Here is a 23384-nt window from a genome sequence, read left to right on the forward strand (position 1 = left end):
TTTCATGGACTGTATAGTCCATGGGGTTGCAAAGAGTTGGACAGGACTGAGTGACTTTCACTTTCACTCTCAAAGCAGATAAGGTCATTTTCTTTCAAAAGGGAGCTGATCTCATCCACTACACTTGACATTTCTCAATTTCATTATCTGTTATGGCCATGTACCAAATACACAATCTCCTCACATACAAATGTTGTAAGTATGACAATCAAAAAGGAATCAATATGCTAGGTCTTATATCCCCAGATGCAAAAATAAACAAAAAAAGTCACACTATATGCATTAAAAAAAAAAAAAATCAATCAGTGCACACATAAGGACTTTTTATCAAAGACAAATGTAGATTTCTCCAAGGAAATGAAATTTAAGAGCCCAATCAAGTATACTTTAATGCACAGTAACTACAGCATAATTATTTTACACAAATACAAACTAAAGAGAACCATGACAACATTTAAAAATGTTAAATGAAAGTACTTTCCAAAGAACCAAATCAGCTTAAAAAGGCATTAAATCAAAAATAAACAATGGTCTCTGAACAAGGAAGATGCTTTTACGATCTTAAAAAAACTGCTTCATAAAATGACTAGCAAGATTCTAGTCATTTAGAGTCCTTACTACACAAAGCTTACTACCTCAATATGGTTTTTAAACATGTGATTTCTCTACCTGGATTATGGATGGCTTCTGCCTATACACAATTTGCTAAACGCTTAGCCTTCCTGCATTGCTAATGAACTGGAGAATGGCACATTAAAAATGCTACTGAAATAATCAGTTAACCCTTAGTCCTGCATCATGGGAGATGCAGTCTATTAAATCCTGTCATGATACTGCTTTGCCATGGACCACTGAAATTTGGAATTAGACACAAGTTTTTATGTGACACCTTCAAAAACCATAGCAAGAGAAGACAGAGCATATGTAAGATTTCTCCTTTATTATGTGGGCACAAAAAAGGCATAAAACTTTTTCCCCATAATGATATATTTGAATGAATACTGTGCTTACACATTTATGTCAAAAATCAGTTTAAAATATAATTAGATTATCTTCTTTAAAAAAAAAAAAATAGGTAATACATAGAGGAAAAGCCACAAGGAACTATTGATGTGATCAATTATTAACTGAAGACATGATAAATCACTTATTCCCCATCACTATATAAGGAAGAAGTGTTTTGTTTGCTTTAGATTTACTGCAATATCATGGAGCAGACTAAGTATCAATAATTTGCTATTAGAATGGGTTACCAAGGGAGCTTATAGAACGATTTTTTTCCTAAATGTTCTTAAATATAGCACGTTCTTTATTTTTTGACATACTTTAATCTAAAACCTTAACCTTAAAACAGATTATTTTGGAGGGATACATAATACTTAGAAAAAACATTGTCTTTGCCTGTAATCCTACTGAGGACAAATACTCTTTAAATAGATAAGTATAAAACTAAAAAGCATTAATCAAGGCACAAATAATTAGGTGAAATGTGAGATGGATTTTACAGGAGGTTAAAAAAAAAACACACACAGTAGCAAATAAAATGAACTCAAACTCAGGACTAGAAACTAGAATTTGGAAGATGAATGTGAAGGGCTTGTTGGGGGAATAAGTAATGTGATTATTGAAATGGATGGAATTAATGGAAGAAAGCTTTCTATCAGGGCTGAAGAGCCTAATTACTATATGCTCATGTGTCTGAGCCAAATAGAACATGGAAAATTGAAAACTATATGCAGGTCAAGAAGCAATCAGTCAGTTCAGTTCAGTCGCTCAGTCGTGTCCGACTCTTTGCGACCCCATGAATCACAGCACGCCAGGCCTCCCTCCATCACCAACTCCCAGAGTTCACTCAGACTCACGTCCATCGAGTCAGTGATGCCATCCAGCCATCTCATCCTCTGTCGTCCCCTTCTCCTCCTGCCCCCAATCCCTCCCAGCATCAGAGTCCTTTCCAGTGAATCAATTCTTCGCATGAGGTGGCCAAACAACTGGAGTTTCAGCTTTAGCATCATTCCTTCCAAAGAAATCCCAGGGCTGATCTCCTTCAGAATGGACTGGTTGGATCTCCTTGCAGTCCAAGGGACTCTCAAGAGTCTTCTCCAATACCACAATAGTTAGAACCAAATGTGAAACAATGGGCTGAGTCCAATAGGGAAAGGAGTACATCAAGGCTGTACACCGTCACTCTGTTTACTTAACTTATATGCAAAGTACATCATGCGAAATGCTGGGGTGGATGAAGCACAAGGTGGAATCAAGGTTGTCGGGAGAGATATCAGTAACCTCAGATATGTAGATGACACCACCCTAATGGCAGAAGTGAAGAGGAACTAAAGACCCTCATGATGAAGGTGAAAGAGGAGAGTGAAAAAGCTGGCTTAAAACTCAACATTCAAAAAACGAAGATCATGGCATCCAGTTCCATCACTTCACAGCAAACAAATGGGGAAACAATGGAAACAGTGGCAGACTTTATTTTCTTGGGTGCCAAAATCACTGCAGAAGATGACTGTAGACACGAAATTAAAAGATGCTTGCTCCTTGGGAGAAAAGCTATCACCAACCTAGACAGTGTATTAAAAAGCAAAGACGTCACTTTGCTGACAAAGGTCTGTACAGTTAAAGCTATGGTTTTTCCAGTAGTCATGTCCAGACATGAGAGATGGACCATCAAGAAGACAGAGCTCCAAAGAATTGATGCTTCGAACTGTGGTGCTGGAGAAGACTCTTGAGAATCCCTTGGATTGCAAGTTCATACCAGTCAATCCTAAAGGAAGTCAACCCTGAATTCATTGCAAGGACTGATGCTGAAGCTCCAACACTTTGCCCACCTGATGCAAAGAGCCAACTCACTGGAAAAGACCCTGATGCTGGGAAAGACTGAAGGCAAGAGGAAAAGGGGGTGACAGAGGACGATACGGACATGAGTTTAAGCAAACTCCAGGAGATGGTGAAGGACAGGGAAACCTGAAGTGCTGCAGTCCATGGAGTTGCAAAGAGTCGGATATCACTGAGCAAATGAATGCCACAAATAAGGCATAAAGCAACAGTCATTAGAGACAAAGACAGTATGTAGCTGTGAAAACAGAAAAACATATATGTATACTGGCTAAACTATGGGTCAATGCAAACCAATAAAATTAAAACTATTTTCAGAATATAGGAAAACCGCAACATCTTCACTGCTGAATTTACACGTAGTGCATGACAGTATATTAACAACTTTCATATGCACCATTTTTGACAGTTCAGTTCTCTTATGACCTATCAAAGAAATCTCTTTATGATTCAGTGAATGGCAAATGACTACATATAGATAACATACTTTATCAATACTAAATCATAAAAACTGATAAGTAAAACATTTTATATAGTCACTAACCAGGAAAGTATCTTTCTGATTCCAATTTTTCTTCTGTTTCTTCACAACATATTATATTAGCAAATTTTACCACTTTTTTCCCTCTGATATATTCCTGCTCTATTTTTTTAGTGCTGATTTTAAATAATTTTAAATGTATTTCACATAAAAGTTTTGAAGGTATGACTGAAGATTTTAAATTTCTTTTCAAAAATTTAGTTTAAAATCTTGACAGACAATCTAAGTGTCCATAAATTATTGCTTTTTTACTACAGAAAAATTAATAAGAAATGTTGGAGGGTCATTGTTACTGACCTGTAACTGACCCAGGTTAATAGAATCAACATAAAAACGCATATATGTATTAATATACATAATGTATATATATATCACAACTAGTAATAATCATTTATTTATTTAACACACATAGACTGAGAATATGTGCATGCAGCCTGCCCTCCATTTCCACAGGTTCCATATCCATGGATTCAACTAACAGTGAGTGGATCAAAAACAATAAAAAAGAAAAAAAAAATTTTTTTTTTAGAAGTTTCAGAAACAAAACGAATTTGTCATGTACTAGCAACTATTTACATAGCATTACACTGTATTAAGTATTATAAGTAATCTAGAGATGATTTAAAGTATATTGGAGAAAGTGCATGGTGGCACCAGTGGTAAAGAATCTGACTGCCAATGCAGGAGATGTAGAAGACCTGGGTTCGATCCCTGGGTCAGGAAGATACCCTGGAGTAGGAAATGGCAATCCAATCCAGTATTTCTGCCGGGATGATCCCATGGACAGAGGAGCCCCTAGTGGGCTACAAGCTATGGGGTCGCAAAGAGCTGGACATGACTAAAGCAACTTGACATGCTCAGGCACACACATGCATAAGTTATATGCAAATACCATGCCACTTTATTTAAGGGACCTGAGTACCAGATTTCGGTACCCATGGGGGAACTGGTTCCAAGTCCTTTGTGGACACCAAGAGGCAATTCTGTACACCTAGGGGAGAAGCTACAAACATCATTTTATAATAAGTTTGGCAAACATGCACTCAAGTAGTTCTAAGTTCTCTTAGTCACTAAAGAACCAATGAGATAAAAGGGCCTCACAGAGCTGAGTGGGGCACAAGCCAAGGAAAGAAAACAGGAAGAACTTTAAAGCCTGGTAAAGCTGCGTAGACATCAAAGGAGAAACAATAAAAGGAGATACAGAAGTAGAATAAGAATCTCCCAGGAGAGAGAAAAGCTTGTGTGAAGGCCTGACATAAGCTAGTGTGGAAAATGAGAAACACCAAAAAATACAAAGAGAAGAGCAAGAAAGAAGAAAAGAAGAGGGAGAAAGAAAGAGAAGACAAAGAATGCAGTGTTCTGGAAAAGTAAATTGTGACCTGAAACGAAAAGGAAGGAGCTGAAGAGGTGGACTGTCTCCTAAGGACCCTGATCAGCTCCCTGAACGGCTATCAGCAGAAGGGAGGCATCAACAGAGCAGGACAGCTGAGAGCTGGGGTTACACAACCAGACAGCCTGAATTTAGAAAGCGTCTGTCTACAATGCGGGAGACCCGGGTTCGATCCCTGGGTTGGGAAGATCCCCTGGAGAAGGAAATGGCAATCCACTCCAGGACTATTGCCTGGAAAATCCCATGGACAGAGGAGCCTGGTAGGCTATAGTCTATGGAGTCACAAAGAGTTGGACACAACTTAGTGACTAAGCGTACACGCACAGGATACAATACAAGGATAAAAAAAAATGAAAGGTACAATCCTCACTTGGATTCTTTTTCATCACTAAGGCTAATAAAAACAAAGTACTTACTGGAGTGTGTTGTAACATTTCAGCCTTTTTTTCAGGTGTTTAACATTTCAGTTTTACCCCAAAAGCAGAGATCAGAATACAGTATAGGCCTTCAATGTCCTCCCCCTCATGAATGACAGAATAATTAATACGGACCTACTGTAAAACACAGGGACTCTTCTCAATGGGAAAAGAATCTAAAAAGGAGTGGTTATATGTATATATTTTGAGCAAACTCTGAAATTTAGTGAAGGGCAGAGGAGCCTGGTGGGCTACACTTCATGGGGTAGCCAAGAGTCAGACATGACTTAGCGACTGAACAACAACAAATATGTATGTGTTTATCTGATTGACTTTGTTGTACAGCAGAAACTAACACAACATTTTATATCAACTATATTCCAATAAAAACTTAAAAAAAAAAATGATGAATAGACACACACCTACAGCTGTCCCCGAGATGATCTTGACCACTAGTACAAGGGGAGAAGGAGACAGGGGCTAATTTAAACTTGCACTTGCACATATAAATCAGTCTATCCCAAATAACACATGAAACAGCATTTTTACTAATACTAAACCTGTAACATATGACAGCAAGACTGTCCACGATGAAATCCTTTATGAACAACTATGAAACTGCAACACATAGATTTTAATTTTTCAAGTCACTTAATTTGTGGTGAAACAAGAAACAGCAGAGAAATTCAAAAGAGCAACATGATTCTTAACAGCTATAAATAAATTATCTGTTACATAAGATGAATATTTGAAAAATTAACAACAGTAGTGGAATAATAACTTCAATGTATATACTATATTCTAACTAAGAATTCTACATCCTTAAAAAAAAAACTCTGTTAATAGCAGACCAAGTATCAAATCCTGAACTCTATATTTCTCTTAAAAAAAAAAAAAGCTTATGATATGCTCCAAACACCCAATATACTTCTGATGTGACTGGAATAGTTCTGTTTTAAGTTCAGTCTGAGACACATAGAAAGCCACAGAAAAGGATAACCTGCTGCTGCTGCTAAGTCGCTTCAGTTGTGTCCGACTCTGTGCGACCCCATAGACGGCAGCCCACCAGGCTCCCCCGTCCCTGGGATTCTCCAGGCAAGAACCTGGAGTGGGTTGCCATTTCCTTCTCCAATGCATGAAAATGAAAAGTGAAAGTGAAGCCGTGTCCGACTCTCAGCAACCCCATGGACTACAGCCCACCAGGCTCCTCCATCCATAGGATTTTCCAGGCAAGAGTACTGGAGTGGGTTGCCATTGCCTTCTCCTTAAGTATAGCCTATGAGGTTTTAAACAGTTACCAACATATTTCTGAGAAACAAAGAAACACAGAAGATTTGAAATTTATTTTCATATATGAAGTTAAAAATAGAACTTTTTCCCTCCTGGGTAACAGACTCTTATTTTAGCCCTCAAGGGGTAAATGTCTCATGCAAAACATAGCAACTTCAGAGCAAAGCTGATTAATCAGTTCACTTCAGTTCAGTCGCTCATTCATGTCCAACTCTTTGCGACCCCATGAACCGCAGCATGCCAGGCCTCCCTGTCCATCACCAACTCCCGGAGTACACCCAAACCCATGGCCATTGAGTTGGTGAGGCCATCCAACCATCTCATCCTCTGTTGTCCCTTCTCCTTCAGCCTTCAATCTTTCCCAGCATAAGTCAGCTCTCTGCATCAGGTGGCCAAAGTATTGGAATTTCAGCTTCAACATCAGGCCTTCCAATGAATACCCAGGACTGATCTTTAGGATGGACTGCATAGATCTCCTTGCAGTCCAAGGGACTCTCAAGAGTCTTCTCCAACATCACAGTTCAAAAGCATCAATTCTTCGGCACTCAACTTTCTTTGTAGTCCAACTCTCACACACATACATGACTATTGGAAAAACCGTAGCCTTGACTAGATGGACCTTTGTTGGCAAAGTAATGTCTTTGCTTTGTAATATGCTATCTAGGTTGGTCATAACTTTCCTTCCAAGGAGTAAGTGTCTTTTAATTTCATGGCTGCAGTCACCATCTGCCGTGATTTTGGAGCCCCCCAAAAAAGTTTGTCATTGTTTCCATTGTCTCCCCATCTATTTGCCATGAAGTGTTGGGACCAGATGCCATTATCTTAGTTTTCTGAATGTTGAGTTTTAAGCCAAATTTTTCACTCTTCTCTTTCACTTTCATCAAGAGGCTCTTTACTTCTTTGCTTTCTCCCATAAGGGTGGTGTCATCTACATATCTGAGGTTACTGATATTTCTCCCAGCAATCTTGACTCCAGGTTGTGCTTCTTCCAGCCCAGCGTTTCTCATGATGTACTCTGCATAGAAATTAAATAAGTAGGGTGACAATATACAGCCTTGACGTACTCCTTTTCCTACTTGGAACCAGTCTGTTGTTCCACGTCCAGTTCTAACTGTTGCTTCCTGACCTGCATACAGGTTTCTCAAGAGGCAGGTCAGGTGGTCTGGTATTCCCATCTCCTTCAGAATTTTCCACAGTTTATTGTGGTCCACACAGGCAAAGGCTTTGGCATAGTCAATAAAGCAGAAATAGATGCTTTTCTGGAACTCTCTTGCTTTTTCCATGATCCATTGGATGTTGGCAATTTGATCTCTGGTTCCTCTGCCTTTTCTAAAACCAGCTTGAACATCTGGAAGTTCACGGTTCACGTATTGCTGAAGCCTGGCTTGGAGAATTTTGAGCATTCCTTTACTAGCGTGTGAGATGAGTGCAATTGTGTGTAGTTTGAACATTCTTTGGTATTGCCTTTCTTTGGGATTGGAATGAAAACTGACCTTTTCCAGTTCTGTGGCCACTGCTGGGGTTTCCAAATTTGCTGACATAGTGAGTGCAGCACTTTCACAGCATGATCTTTTAGGATTTGAAAAAGCAAATTAATACTATATTCAAATGCAAGAGGCATTTATAAAATGCCAGTTTGCACAGCAAAAGCTCAAAGCGCATTAAGAAAGTATTCTAAGCAAAATGTGACTGTAAGAAAATAGTAAAGAAACAGAATATTAAAATTAAATCAAAATAAAATTTAAAGTAAGAAATATATATGGTCTCAGATTTAACTACAAAATAGGTAACTTTGTTTTACAGTTCACAGGGACAATTTCAGGATAAATTAAAAGGATAACAAAAAGTCCATCTTCTCTTTAGTACCTATATTCTACTATTAATACATTAGAATTTCAGAGTGATAACTACTAGTAGTAACCAAATTGAGAGATATCTCCAAATATACAGTATGAAAGTGATCAAAATAAATAATGTTATGGCAGGTTGGGGACAAAGGACAGGGGATGGGAAACAGGAAGTAGGGTGGGAATTATTTCTGTTAGATACTCTATTCACATACCCAAGACCAGAGAAGGCAGAAAGCATCCTGATTATTTTTAAGAACTATAAGTATCATTTTAACATCAAAACCTGAGGGTAAAAAATGGAAGTTAAAACAACAAATTATTCTAATTTATACCTATAGATGCAAAAGTTTTAAATAAATCCTAGGAAACTAATGTGAACTATTTCTGTAAAGATTAACGTAATAAACTAAGTTTATCCCAACAATACAACATGGAGTAATATTTTTAAATGTGTTAATAACATCAACTGGCAAAAAGTGTAAGATCATCTCAAAATCACTTAATAAAATAAAATCCAGTCTTGTTTAAAAATGCTAAAATAACCGGAAGGAAGCTCTTTTTTAAAAATTGAAGTGTAGGTGACTTACAATGTGCTAGTTGCTGGTATATAGCAAAGTGATTCAGTTATACACACATCAGTTCAGTTCAGTTGCTCAGTCGTGTCCGACTCTTTGGACCCCATGAATCCCAGCACGCCAGGCCTCCCTGTCCATCACCAACTCCCAGAGTTCACTCAGACTCACATCCATCGAGTCAGTGACGCCATCCAGCCATCTCATCCTCTGTCGTCCCCTTCTCCTGCCCCCAATCCCTCCCAGCATCAGAGTCTTTTCCAGTGAGTCAACTCTTTGCATGAGGTGACCAAAGTACTGGAGTTTCAGCTTTAGCATCATTCCTTCCAAAGAAATCCCAGGGCTGATCTCCTTCAGAATGGACTGGTTGGATCTCCTTGCAGTCTAAGGGACTCTCAAGAGTCTTCTCCAACACCACAGTTCAAAAGCATCAATTCTTCGGCGCTCAGCCTTCTTCACAGTCCAACTCTCACATCCATACATGACCACAGGAAAAACCATAGCCTTGACTAGACGAACCTTTGTTGGCAAAGTAATGTCTCTGCTTTTGAATATGCTATCTAGGTTGGTCATAACTTTCCTTCCAAGGAGTAAATGTCTTTTAATTTCATAGCTGCAGTCACCATCTGCATTGATTTTGGAGCCCCCAAAAATAAAGTCTGCCACTGTTTCCACTGTTTCCCCATCTATTTCCCATGAAGTGATGGGACCGAATGCCATGATCTTCGTTTTCTGAATGTTGAGCTTTAAACCAACTTTTTCACTCTCTACTTTCACTTTCATCACATACATTTATAAATATATACACACATATATATATTCTTTTTCATATTCTTTTATGCTATGGTTAATTATAGGATATTGATTACAGGAGTTCCCTGTGCTACACAATAGGACCTTGCTCTTTATTTTATATATAGTGGTTTGTATCTGCTAATCCCAAACTCCTAATTTATTCCTCTCTTACCCTCATTCTCCTTTGATAACTATAAGTTTGTTTTCTATGTCTGTGAGCCTATTTCTATTTTGTAAATAAGTTCATTTGTATCATATTTTAAATTCCATATGTAAGTGACATCATATGGTATTTGTCTTTTTCCTTCTGATTTACTCAGTATGATAATCTCTGCTGTGATGATCTCTGATATGATAATCTAAGATAATTCGCTCAGTATGATAGTACCAAAATCAGATTGTTTATATTCTTTGCAGCCAAAGACGGAGAAGCTCTATACAGTCAACAAAAACAATACCAGGAGCTGACTGTGGTACAGATGTTAAACACCTTATTGCCAAATTCAGACTTAAATTGAAGAAAGTAGGGAAAACCACTAGACCATTCAGGTATAAACTAAATCAAATCCCTTACAATTATACAGTGGAGTGAGAAACAGATTCAAGGGATTAGATCTCATAGACAGAATGCCTGAAGAACTATGGACAGAGGTTCCTAACATTGTACAGGAGGCAGGAATCAACACTATCCCCAAGGAAAAGAAATGCAAAAAGGCCAAATGGTTGTCTGAGGAGGTCTTACAAATAGTTGTGAATAGAAGAGAAGCTAAAGGCAAAGGAGAAAAGGAAACATACACACATTCGAATGCAGAGTTCCAAAGAAGAGCAAGGAGAGATAAGAAAGCCTTCCTCAGTGATCAATGCAAAGAAATAGAGGAAAATAACAGAATGGGAAAGACTAGAGATCTCTTCAAGAAAATCAGATACCAAGGGAACATTTCATGCAAAGATGGGCACAATAAAGAACAGAAATGGTATGGACCTAACAGAAGCAGAAGACATTAAGAAGAGGTGGCATGAATATACAGAAGAACTATACAAAAAAGATCTTCACAACCCAGATAATCACGATGGTATGATCACCCACCTAGAGCCAGACATCCTGGAATGTGAAGTCAAGTGGGCCTTAGGAAGCATCACTATGACAAAGCTAGTGGAGGTGATGGAATTCCAGTTGAGCTATTTCAAATCCTAAAAGATGATGCTGTGAAAATGCTGCACTCCATATGCCAGCAAATTTGGAAACCCCATCAGTGGCCACAAGACTGGAAAAGGTCAGCTTTCATTCCAATCTCAAAGAAAGGCAATGCCAAAGAATCCTCAAGCTACTGCACAACTGCATTCATCTCACATGCTAACAAAGTAATGCTCAAAATTCTCCAAGCCAGGCTTCAACAGTACATGAACCATGAACTTCCATGTGTTCAAGCTGGATTTAGAAAAGGCAGAGGAATCAGAGATCAAATTGCCAACATCTGCTGGATCATCGAAAAAGCAAGAGAGTTTCAGAAACACATCTACTTCTGCTTTATTGACTATGCCAAAGCCTTGACTGTGAGGATCATGACAAATCATGGAAAATTCTTCAAGAGATGGAAATATCAGATCACCTGACCTGCCTCTTGAGAAGGAAGCAACAGTTAGAACTAGACATGGACAACAGACTGGGTCCAAATAGGGAAAGGAGTACGTCAAGGCTGTATATTGTCAACCTGCTTATTTAACTTATATGCAGAGCACATCATGAGAAACGCTGGGCTGGATGAAGCACAAGCTAGAATCAAGATTGCCAGGAGAAAGATCAATAACCTCAGATATGCAGATGACACCACTCTTATTGCAGAAAGCCAAGAAGAACTAAAGAGCCTCTTGATAAAGTGAAAGAGAGAAGAGTGAAAAATTTGACTTAAAACTCAACATTCAGAAAACTAAGATCATTGCATCTGGTCCCAAAACTTCATGGGCAAATAGATGGGGAAACAATGGAAATAATGACAGACTTTATTTTTGGGGGCACCAAAATCACTGCAGACGGTGACTGTAGCCTAGAAATTAAAAGACGCTTGATCCTTGGAGAAAACTTATGACCAACCTAGACAGCATATTAAAAAGCAGAGACATTACTTTGCCAACAAAGATCTGTCTAGTGAAGGCTATGGTTTTTCCAGTGGTCATGTATGGATGTGAGAGTTGGACTCTAAAGAAGGCTGAGAGCCGAAGAATTGATGCTTTTGAACTGTGGTGTTCAAGAAGCCTCTTGAGAGTCCCTTGGACTCCAAGGAGATCCAACAAGTCCATCCTAAAGAAAATCAGTCCTGAATATTCATTGGAAAGACTGATACTGAGGCTGAAACTCCAATACTTTGGCCACCTGATGCGAAGAAATAACTCATTTGAAAAGATCCTGATGCTGGGAAAGATTGAAGGCAGGAGGAGAAGGGGGTGACAGAGGATGAGATGGTTGGATGGCATCACCGAGTCTATGGACATGAGTTTGAATAAACTCTGGGACTTGGTCATGGACAGGGAGGCCTGGCATTCTGCAGTCCATGGGGTCACAAAGAGTTGGACATGACTGAGCAACTAAACTAAACTGAAGTTAATCTCTAGGTCCATCCATGTTGCTGCAAATGGCATTATTTTATTCTATTTTATTTCAGAGTAATATTCCATTAATATTGCAGCTCTTAATATTTCACTGTATACATATCCTACCTCTTCTTTATCCATTCCTGTGTTGATGGACATTTAGTTTACTGCCAAGTCTTGGCTACTGTAAATAGTTCTTTTATGAACACTAGTATGCATGTATCTTTTCAATTAAAGTCTTCTCCAGATATATTCCTAGCAGTGGGATTCCTGGATCATATGGCAGCTCTAGTTTTATTTTTTAAAGGCATTTCCATATAGCTTCCCATAGTAGCTGTACCAATTTACAGTCCCATTAACAGTGTTTCCTCCACACCCTTCCAGCATTCACTGTTTATAGACTTTTCTTATGGTGGCTATTCTGACTGGTGTGAGGTGGTACCTTATTATAGTTTTGATTTGCATTTCTCTAATAATTAGTGATTTTGAGTATTTTTTCATGTCTCTGTTGGCCATCTGTATGATAAGATCATTATTTTTAATACGACCTTAATATTGACTTGTAAACCTACAGCCAATATTTTTTATAAAATGAGAATAAAGCAAGTATGCCAGGTATACCACTATTATTTTATAATATGGCTCTGGAAACTGTGACAAATGTAATACAAAATAAAAGTTAACATATGATCATTTGATCCTTCTCTTTACTTCTCCCTTTGATTATTGAAGAGACCTTTTCAATTGGATTCCTTCCCAGCGTGGAGGTGAAAATTTTCAGCTTCATATGTGAACTCTTTAGCACACAAGGCCTTTCACTGCCTCTGCCCACCTTCTCTGGCCTCTTATCTCACCGTGCTTCCTCCCTTCATTCTAGTCCCCTAGAAGTAAAACAAGTGCCTAGTACCTTAGCAACCATTATCCTCTTTCTGCAAAGTCCACCCTCTTATCCTTTTTCTTCAAATTCAGTTGAAGTGCTACATCCTCTAGAAAACCTTTCATGACTTCCTCTAGTCATTATTTGTAGCCCCTATCCTCGATATTCATAGAATCTTGGGGGCACTGAGCTATGAAGACATGTATCATACTGTTCTGTAACCACTACCGTGAGGGCCTGTTCACATCTACTTGTATTATACAAGTAGCAGATAAAACAACTGGGGAGATGAAGATGTAAAGGGGGCAATGGAGAAGAGTGTAAGAGAAAAATCTAACACTCATTCCGTTGAAAATCCAGGAAAAGAAGGCATGTAAGTAGAAAGAAGCCTTTAGCTTTGAGATAATGAAGAAGATTCCAAAATGTCTCTTGTAGAGCTAAAGAATGGCATTTAGAAATTTAGAATAGGCAAAAGGACACTACTTATCTACAACTTCAATTAGCCGAAGCACCAAGGGCCAAAGAAGGAAGGATAAAGAACAGTTTTTGCCCTTTCTCGTCTCTACCCTTCTTCTAGAGATGGAAAAAATCTAGTCCTGGTTACTCTGAGATAAGATATATTAAGAGTAAAATACATGGTAAGCAGAGAAAAAAAATGGAAGCACACCTATCAACTCAGATTTCAGAGTCTGAGATATTAACAGCTTAAATGGAAAATGAACTTTAGGCGGAAAAAAAACACAAAAGAGTAGTAAGAACCCTACAAAGTCTCCATGACACCCTCCCCATGCTCTATTTCAGACATGGAGGAAAGCACAGGAACAAATTTCATCTGTTCTCACCTGTTAATACTTAACTCTAGAAAAACAGTATACAGAACACTGGCAGAAAGAAAAATAGACCTTAAAAATGTCAAGGCTAGAGGAATTACTTTGGGTGGCCTTGATCCCACAAAAGGAAACAGGAATGCCCAATGGGCAAGAGACTAACAATTCTGCCCAGGGAGCATACATCGTTCGTTCACTCTGATCAATACGGGGAACCAGTTCTACCATCCGAGATAAGGTGCAGCTTACAGAAACTTGGATTTACACATTCTCTTCATAGTTATAGCGAAGTTGGGAGCAGAGGGAGGCAATTCCTATTTTCATCTTGTCTGTTCCTTTAACCAAGAGATGAAAAAATATATCATCATTTTATGGATTCAGAAAAGTGCAAGTGTTAGTCGCTCAGTCGTGTCCGGCTCTTTGCGACCCCATGGACTGTAGCCCAGCAGTCTCTCCATGGGATATTCCAGGCAAGAATACTGGAGTGAGTTGCCATTCCCTTCTCCAGGGGATCTTCCCAACCAGGGATCGAACCCAGGTCTCTTGCATTGCAAGTCGATTCTTTACCATCTGAGCCACCAGGGAAGCCCTTTTGTGCATTCAGAAAAGTGAAAGTAAAAGTTGTTTAGTCATGTCCGACTCTTTGCACCTCCATGGACTATACAGTCCATCAAATTCTCCAGGCCAGAATACTGGAGTGGGTAGCCTTTCCCTTCTCCAGATCTTTTCAACCCAGGGATCGAACCCAGGTCTCCCACATTGCAAGAGGATTCTTTACCAGCTGAGCCACAAGGGAAACCCTTTATGCATTCAAAGACTGACCAATTCACTCTACAAATAACTGTGGGTACAGACTACCCGGCATGCTAGAGTCCATGGTGTCGCAGAGTTGGACACGACTTAGTGACTGAACAACAACAGACTACATCAGGCACTCAGGAGGGCCTGGGAGAGCAGGCATGATCCCTGGCACACAGAGCACACAACCTAACGAGAAGATAGTAAGAAGCAGGTACACTGCCACCTCCATTTATAACCAGGAGGAAGCACCATATACAAAGGACCCACGAAAGCCAGCCAAAAACAAACCATACCTAAGATGAAACCCAAAGGAAGAATATACCACACAACGCAAAAGCATATTTGATGGTTAGGAGGCAAAATAGCTTTGCATATCTTAAGGAAATAAAAATTTAGAAAGGCTAGTGCAAAAAAAGTTGAAGAATGGGGACAGGAGGGACCAGAGATGGAGTTGGAGAGATGAGGAAAGCTGGACCACCTGAGGCCCTACAAATTAGGTTCTTAAGTCTGACTTCTATTTTTAAAACATTGAGTTACCGGGAAGGGTTTTAAGCAAATAAGTCATTTGGCCAGAACTGTATATTTTGAAAGCTCTTGGACTGTGTAGTATGAAGAGTAATCTGAAAAGGAGATCAGTTAGGAAATGGCAAGGCTAATCAGGTCAACAGCAATGATCACAAGATAAAACAGAAACCAAAAAATACAGAAAATACTTAAGTATGATGACCACCAGTCCAGAACAGAAGGAATAACGATGTTTAGAAACAGCTCCCGGTCTGTTACACCTTAAATCAAATCAACTCTTGCAATTGTCCTACAGTTGCCTTAGTATCCTATACCCAAAATCATTCCTGATTTCAGTCACCAAATAAACCTGCCTTCCCTACTATCCAAACGGTACCAACCGGCTCTCCAATGCAGTAACCATCTGGCATATGTGACTATTTAAATTAATTAAAATGTATTTTAAAATGTATTTCCTCAGTAGCAACAGCTCCATTTCAAGTGCTGAATAATAAGAGATGTCCAGTGACTACTGAGTGCCTGCAACTGTCACGGAGCGCCTCCATCAGTGCAGAAAGATCCACTGGACAGCAATGGGCTGGCGGTGTACCTACACCTGCTGCTTCACCCCATAACCCTACTGGGTACAACACAGCCATCTGAGAAGGCACCTCTGAAAGCAGACCCGCTAACCGTCTCAGACCCACACCTTGTGTATTAACGAGCTTCACAGTGTAGTGAAGAATCATGGTGTACAAACCATACGACAGACCCTGGGTTTTGGCTCATTAATCCCCACTATACTCTGAAGAAATAGAAAAGCAGCAGGCATCACCCATGTTTTATAGGTGAGGACACCAAGGCACAGAAACTAACCTGACTGAAGCTATAAAGGCAATAATGGAATCACAAATAAAAGCTGGAATCCCTAACACCCTGACCAGTGCTCCATTCATAAGAGTGGTCATGGCTGATTTAAGCACCCATGAACAGGAACTATTCCGTTTTACCTGAACAAAGCAACCACCTTCTCTACCAAATGGATCGCTATCCCAAGAGGGTCATACCTGTTAGACATGTATATATGTATACATACACACAAACACACGGCCTAATCTAATACACGTGTGTGTAAAAAATTAAAAAAAAAAAACAGAAAAATTAAAAAAATAGAAGAGATGTGTTTTCTGAGTTTGCCTCAACCATCTTATCACATGTGATGAGAAAGAAAGGACATTAAAAACACCAAAACTAACAGCACCAAGGTATAGCAATTTCCTGCATTATTATTTATCTTTCAACTATATTATATGATTCCCTATTTTTTAAAAAAATGAAACCTATAAGATCTGCATTTTGGAATCTTTATTCCCTTCTGTAAACAGAGCAAGTCCTGACTTCTGTGTGCTACTTCCAAACCTGCAAAAGTAATGGCTAAACAGAGAGGCAATTCTTGCATTTTCATTCCAACTACTTCATTAACTAAAAAGAATCAAATAATATATAGGGAGACATGAACCAAGTTAGAGATTACAGATATAAAATCCACATACAGCATTTACTTGTGACACTCTTGACAACAGCAACTTTAAAATGCAGCCGCCAGCATTCACTGATATGTCTCCGTGCTCCAGTACTGGGAAACGATTTACCTGGAGGTTCACTTGAATGATTTGAAAAATCTAAGAAATAATTTGACTGCACTTGCCTAACATCTGAATTCTTACATATTTTAAATGTGGTTATACTAAATATTTAGGAAAAGAAGAAAAGGAATAGAAGATTTACAACAATTCTAAAGTACTAGGGAGCATACAAAGTAGTTATTTAGCTTCACATTCTTCTAATTCTTGCCTTATTAATAAGTATGAATCAATCTACATAAAAACTGAATGACTTTTTCCAGAAACTCGAAGCTTCCAAAATTAATCTGAAAACTGTTTCTGAATTAAGAGTATACCTCCCTTCAACATGTAAGAATTATAAAGGAAAAGGGCATGAATGCTGATTTTAAGTCTAGAATACATTGGCCACATTTAAATATAGTTGTGGAAAAAAAAAAAAACAGTCATCAACTTAGGTAGAAAAGTCTCTGCTTCATCAAAGACCTTGTTTCAATAAAAAGTCAGTGGAAAAAAATAGGCCTTAAGGTGAACTACTTACACTGCCTCCCTGGAGGCGCCATAGCTGAGTAACAGCTTGACAATGTCCACATGCCCGTTCTTCACTGCGTCGTGAAGAGGCGAGTCGTTCTGATACCCAGTGGTGTTCACCAACGCCTTGTGCTGGAGCAGCAGCTCCACCACCTTCAGGTGCCCGTGATTGCAGGCTTCATGCTGATTAAAGGAGAGTGAGAAGAGCAATGAGGAAGACCAATGAATAATATCATAACAAAGCCACACTTCAGAAAAATAATACAAACCTCAATCAGAAAACCGGTTCTTACCTAAATACTCCTACAGACCATAAGTTATTGACAGAGTAAAAACTCTTAATAGTCTTTAAGGTAAGATAGGCCGCAATCAAGATTTATGTAATTCATGAAAAAAGATCTTTCTCATTTGAGCCTTGGGTCAAATGCTCTTTACTTGGAAGAAAAAGTAGCTTTAGTCCAATTACAGCTCCTAAATTGCACTATAGCAAGAAATTTAAAACAAGGGTGAAAAAAAACATAGAAAATATTTCAAAACCAGATCATGCATAAAATCTGAAATCCTTCAAGGCTGAATAGTACTCACTAAATCAACTGCTTAGCCATAAGCTAAGTGGCATATATACACGTAAGCACCCAGCAAAGTGAATACCTTAGAATGAGAACTGACGAGACAAGCCTCTCTAGTTGTGGAAGCTACAGATATTGTATGGCTAGTGTCAGTGACAAAAGATATAACACAGTGGAGGTACTCAGAAGGAACTTAATGAATGACATAACTGGTAATGGTGGAATGTTCAAAGATGCTTCACACTGCAAATCTTCCTTCGGTTTAATCATCTGCTAACGATGCCACTGTGTTGTATTCTAAAAAATCTCTGGCATAGCATGCCTTTAAGTACATACCTTCAAATCTTAATAGGCAAAACACCACACTGAATGCTTCTGGTCTATTTCTATGAGAAAGGACTCCAAATTAGGTCTCATGTCCCCTAAATTATTCACCAATTTTTATTAAAGTTTGCCTTAGTTGCTTAAAAGAAAAATTAACCTTTCTTTGAAAAGGTTAGCCAGACTGTGTGTGGAGTCCAAACAACAAAGTGACTCTAATCTAGAATAAACACTCCCAGCTTAAAAAATTGCAGGGAGAAGGCATTATAGACAAGTTTAAAACCTTTTTTGCACCTAGTCTAATGAGAATCTCTCCATTTCTTCGAATTTACAGTTCACAGAATAAGGGTATCCATCTCATCTCTTGATATTTTATGGTTGCATTCAAACCACATGCTAACTGTCCCAATGGTCCATATAGCAGTTGTTTCTATGTACTTGTGCCATTCTTTTCCCAGACTGTTCTTTACATTGTATTTTTTAGCAATAAAAAGCAAAGACTTTAAAAATTATTTAATGTGAGCAAAGATTTCTACTACCTCTGTGTGTCTGTAATTGGACAGGGTATAAGTGAGGCCAAGACAGATCCTCAATAACAACCACTGCCATGTACTACATTCCTATACCCATTTCTTGACTTCTTTATCCTGAAAATTGTGGTTCCAGTGACATGCAGTGGTGCAGAATAGAGCCTGATGTCTGTTGTAGCAGTTAGCTTTCCATACATGTGGTAAATTCAACAATATAGTGGAACCACTCTTAAATCTAGAAGCAGTCAGTCAAAAGGTAGGCAATTTTTCACCTGTCACAACTGAAAAGCTAGATGAAACATGATGTTTACCCTTATTTGTTTAAAACATGAGTTCCCTTATTTGTTTAAAACGTGAGTTCTTCAGATTAAAAAGAGACTATATATATGGCAGAAGGGGATATACAGACACCTACATAACTATAATAACTATAAACCATAAACAGAAAGATAATAAAAAACAAACAAGAAGAAAACTACCAATGGTGTCCATCCAGCATGGTCTTTAACATTTGGGTCGTTTCCACTTTGTAAGAGGTATTCAACAGAAGGGATGTCGCCCTAGTAGAACAATGAGAAAGTAAAATTAAAAATTATAAAGGAAAGAAAAAAAAAATCATGATTTTTTATTTCTTCTTTACGATTTTGTCTTCTTCAAGATAAAATTTAAATCTGTTCTATGCCCATTGCTCATGAGTCAATAAATAATAAGTTACTCATTCATGGATTGTTCTCAGATATCAACTCAAACTCATGTAGTCCATCTCTGAACAGACTCCAATCTCTCTGCAATTAGCAACCTGTATCAAAAGTCAAGTCAAAACACCAAGGACAGTAGCCAAAGTTCATCTGATCATAATGAAGTTTTTAAAGTCACCATTTTATTTGTGAAAAACATCCTTTTTGAACATACAAGAAAACGGTTTCTGATTATCATTTAAAACAAAATTAAAGCCAACAGGGCATCTCGGTGAAGCGAATGTTAAACCCATAACTGCTGCCTTATTGGTAGTTAATCTACTTATCCTCACGACATTAATTTAGTTTCAGTTCAGTTCAGTCGCTCAGTCCTGTCCAACCCTTTGCGACCCCATGAACAGCAGCATGCCAGGCTTCCCTGTCCATCACCAACTCCCAGAGTCCACCCAAATCGATATCCATTGAGTCAGTGATGCCATCCAACCATTTCATCCTCTGTCGTCCCCACTCCTCCTGCCCTTAATCTTTCCCAGCATCAGGATCTTTTCAAATGAGTCAGCTCTTTGTATCAGGTGGTCAAAGTATTGGAGTTTCTGCTTCAATATCACTCCTTCTTATGAACACCCAGGACTGATTTCCTTTAGGATGGACTGCTTGGATCTCTTGCAGTCCAAGGGACTCTCAAGAGTCTTCTCCAACACCACAGGTCAAAACCATCAATTCTTCGGCACTCAGCCTTCTTCACAGTCCAACTCTCACATCCATACATGACCAGTGGAAAAACCATACCTTTGTCTAGATGGACCTTTGTTGACAAAGTAATATCTCTGCTTTGTAAAATGCTGTCTAGGTTGGTCATAACTTTCCTTCCAGGAGTAAGCGTCCCTTAAATTCATGGCTGCAATCACCATCTGCAGTGATTTTGGAGCCACCAAAAATAAAGTCAGCCACTGTTTCCCCATCTATTTGCCATGAAGTGATGAGAGTGGATGCCATGATCTTAGTTTTCTGAATGTTGAGCTTTAAGCCAACTTTTTCACTCTCCTCTTTCACTTTCAAGAGGCTCTTTGGTTCTTCTTGGCTTTCTGCCATAAGGGTGGTGTCATCTGTGTATCTGAGGTTATTGATATTTCTCCTGGCAATCTTGATTCCAGTTTGTGCTTCCTCCAGCCCAGCGTTTCTCATGATGTGGTCTGCATATAAGTTAAACAAGCAGGGTGACAATATACAGCCTTGACGTACTCCTTCTCCTATTTGGAACCATTCTGTTGTTCCATGTCCAGTTCTATCTGTTGCTTCCTGACCTGCATATAGGTTTCTCAAGAGGCAGGTCAGGTGGTCTGGTATTCCCATCTCTTTCAGAATTTTCCACAGTTTATTGTGATCCACACAGTCAAAGGCTTGGGCATAGTCAATAAAGCAGAAATAGATGTTTTTCTGGAACTCTCTTGCTTTTTCCATGATCCATTGGATGTTGGCAATTTGATCTCTGGTTCCTCTGCCTTTTCTAAAACCAGCTTGAACATCTGGAAGTTCATGGTTCACATATTGCTGAAGCCTGGCTTGGAGAATTTTAAGCATTACTTTATTAGCGTGTGAGATGAGTGCAATTGTGCGGTAGTTTGAACGTTCTTTGGCATTACCTTTCTTTGGGATTGGAATGAAAACTGACCTTTTCCAGTCCTGTGGCCACTGCTGAGTTTTCCAAATTTGCTGGCAGATTGAGTACAGCACTTTCACAGCATCATCTTTTAGGATTTGAAATAGCTCCACTGGAATTTCATCACCTCCACTAGCTTTGTTCGTAGTGATGCTTCCTAAGGCCCACAACTTCAAGTTCCAGGATGTCTGGCTCTAGGTGAGTGTGAGTGATCATATTCACCTTTTTTTCTCAAAGTTATTTTTCAGGCAAAGGCAAGGCTTATTTTCTCAAAAAAAAAAAAGAAAGAAAGAAAGAAAAACTGACAGCTTACTCTGAAATGCTGAATAAATAAAAGTTATATGTGATAAAAATTACATACACCAATGTTGTGTTTTGAGAAGAGCTTCTTCAGGGAGAAGGAAATCTCTCTCCTACAACAAGCAGCCCCAACTCCTGTTGGGGCTATTCTGTATTGATTGGAAAATATAGAAGTCACTAAATCCCCTCAAGACAGTAACATTTGCTTTTACTGGGCTGTTTCAGACTACCTCTCAAATACAGCAAATCTAAAATGGTAGCTTACTCAGTTTTCTAAAAAACAAAAACAAATCTTCATGCAATATATATTTTTAAGTCCCTAGATTACCAAAAAGACCTTAAATATTCAATGGGCCTAAAAAGCAAGCACTCTACATGTCTCAAATCAGTTGCGCCACGTCCATTAAAAAAATATTTCCCATAGTTCCTCAGAGGAGCAATTCTACACCTGTGGTGCAAGTTCACGTCCATTTAGCTACTTTTGCACCATGTTTAAGTCAGTTCCAAATGAGCTCAGGAACATCTGTCAAGACACAAATTTGATTTTTTTAAACAATCCCATGAATACAAGGACAGATGAACGGCCAGAACCACACACATTCCCAACCTTCAAAATGAAAGTATACACAAAAAATACACAGAAACCTTCACAAAAATATCCTCAATCTAATTCTACACAGCAGTCACAAAAACATATTAAAGAAGCCTGTAAATTAATATAAACACAACTGTGCAATGAAAGAGTCATATGGAAGTCACATAGGCAATTAGAGTGACAATTTGGAAACTAAAAGCAGAATCTCTTTTAAAGTTGCTAGCCATCTATGGGGAAGCACAGAGTATGACACAACTGAAGTGACTTAGGAGCAGCAGCAGCCGGTGGTACTTTTCTTTCAAGTCACCTCTTCATATTATCAAAGGTGTCTTCTGTTAACATGTTAGCCCTAGACTATCCTGAAAAGTACGAATAAAGCTAGTGGAGGTGATGGAATATCAGTTGAGCTATTTCAAATCCTAAAAGATGATGCTGTGAAAGTGCTGTACCCAATCTGCCAGCAAATTTGGAAAACTCAGCAGTGGCCACAGGACTGGAAAAGGTCAGTTTTCATTCCAATCCCAAAGAAAGGCAATGCCAAAGAACATTCAAACTACTGCAAAATTGCACTCATCTCACACGCTAATAAAGTAATGCTTAAAATTCTCCAAGCCAGGCTTCAGCAATACGTGAACTGTGAACTTCCAGATATTCAAGCTGGTTTTAGAAAAGGCAGAGGAACCAGAGATCAAATTGCCAACATCCAATGGATCATGGAAAAAGCAAGAGAGTTCCAGAAAAGCATCTATTTCTGCTTTATTGACTATGCCCAAGCCTTTGACTGTGTGGATCACAATAAACTGTGGAAAATTCTGAAAGAGATGGGAATACCAGACCACCTGACCTGCCTCTTGAGAAACCTGTATGCAGGTCAGGAAGCAACAGTTAGAACTGGACATGGAACAACAGACTGGTTCCAAATAGGAAAAGGAGTACGTCAAGGCTGTATATTGTCATCCTGCTTATTTAACTTCTATGCAGAGTACATCATGAGAAACGCTGGGCTGGAGGAAGCACAAGCTGGAATCAAGATTGCCGGGAGAAATATCAATAACCTCAGATACACAGATGACACCACCCTTATGTCAGAAAGCCAAGAAGAACTAAAGAGCCTCTTGAAAGTGAAAGAGGAGAGTGAAAAAGTTGGCTTAAAGCTCAACATTCAGAAAACGAAGATCATGGCATCCGGTCCCATCACTTCATGGCAAATAGATGGAGAAACAATGGAAACAGTGGCTGACTTTATTTTGGGGGGCTCCAAAAAT

At 38.8% G+C, this 23384-nt stretch overlaps 1 protein-coding gene across 5 annotated transcripts in view; it reads right to left on the bottom strand.

Annotated features, from left to right (window-relative positions):
- BARD1 (BRCA1 associated RING domain 1) overlaps window positions 1–23384 on the bottom strand; it is a 92512-nt gene that overhangs the window by 26226 nt on the left and 42902 nt on the right. For all 5 annotated transcript variants that reach the window (XM_055573384.1, XM_055573386.1, XM_055573387.1 and 2 more), the window contains exons 5-6: window positions 19346–19426; window positions 17457–17629 (exon numbers count right to left, since the gene is read on the bottom strand). In XM_055573384.1, coding sequence (XP_055429359.1) covers window positions 17457–17629; window positions 19346–19426 — 254 coding nt within the window. The remainder of the gene's footprint in view (window positions 1–17456; window positions 17630–19345; window positions 19427–23384) is intronic.

This window comes from Bubalus kerabau, chromosome 3, assembly GCF_029407905.1.
Source record: "Bubalus kerabau isolate K-KA32 ecotype Philippines breed swamp buffalo chromosome 3, PCC_UOA_SB_1v2, whole genome shotgun sequence".
In the NCBI taxonomy this organism is placed as follows: domain Eukaryota; kingdom Metazoa; phylum Chordata; class Mammalia; order Artiodactyla; family Bovidae; genus Bubalus; species Bubalus kerabau.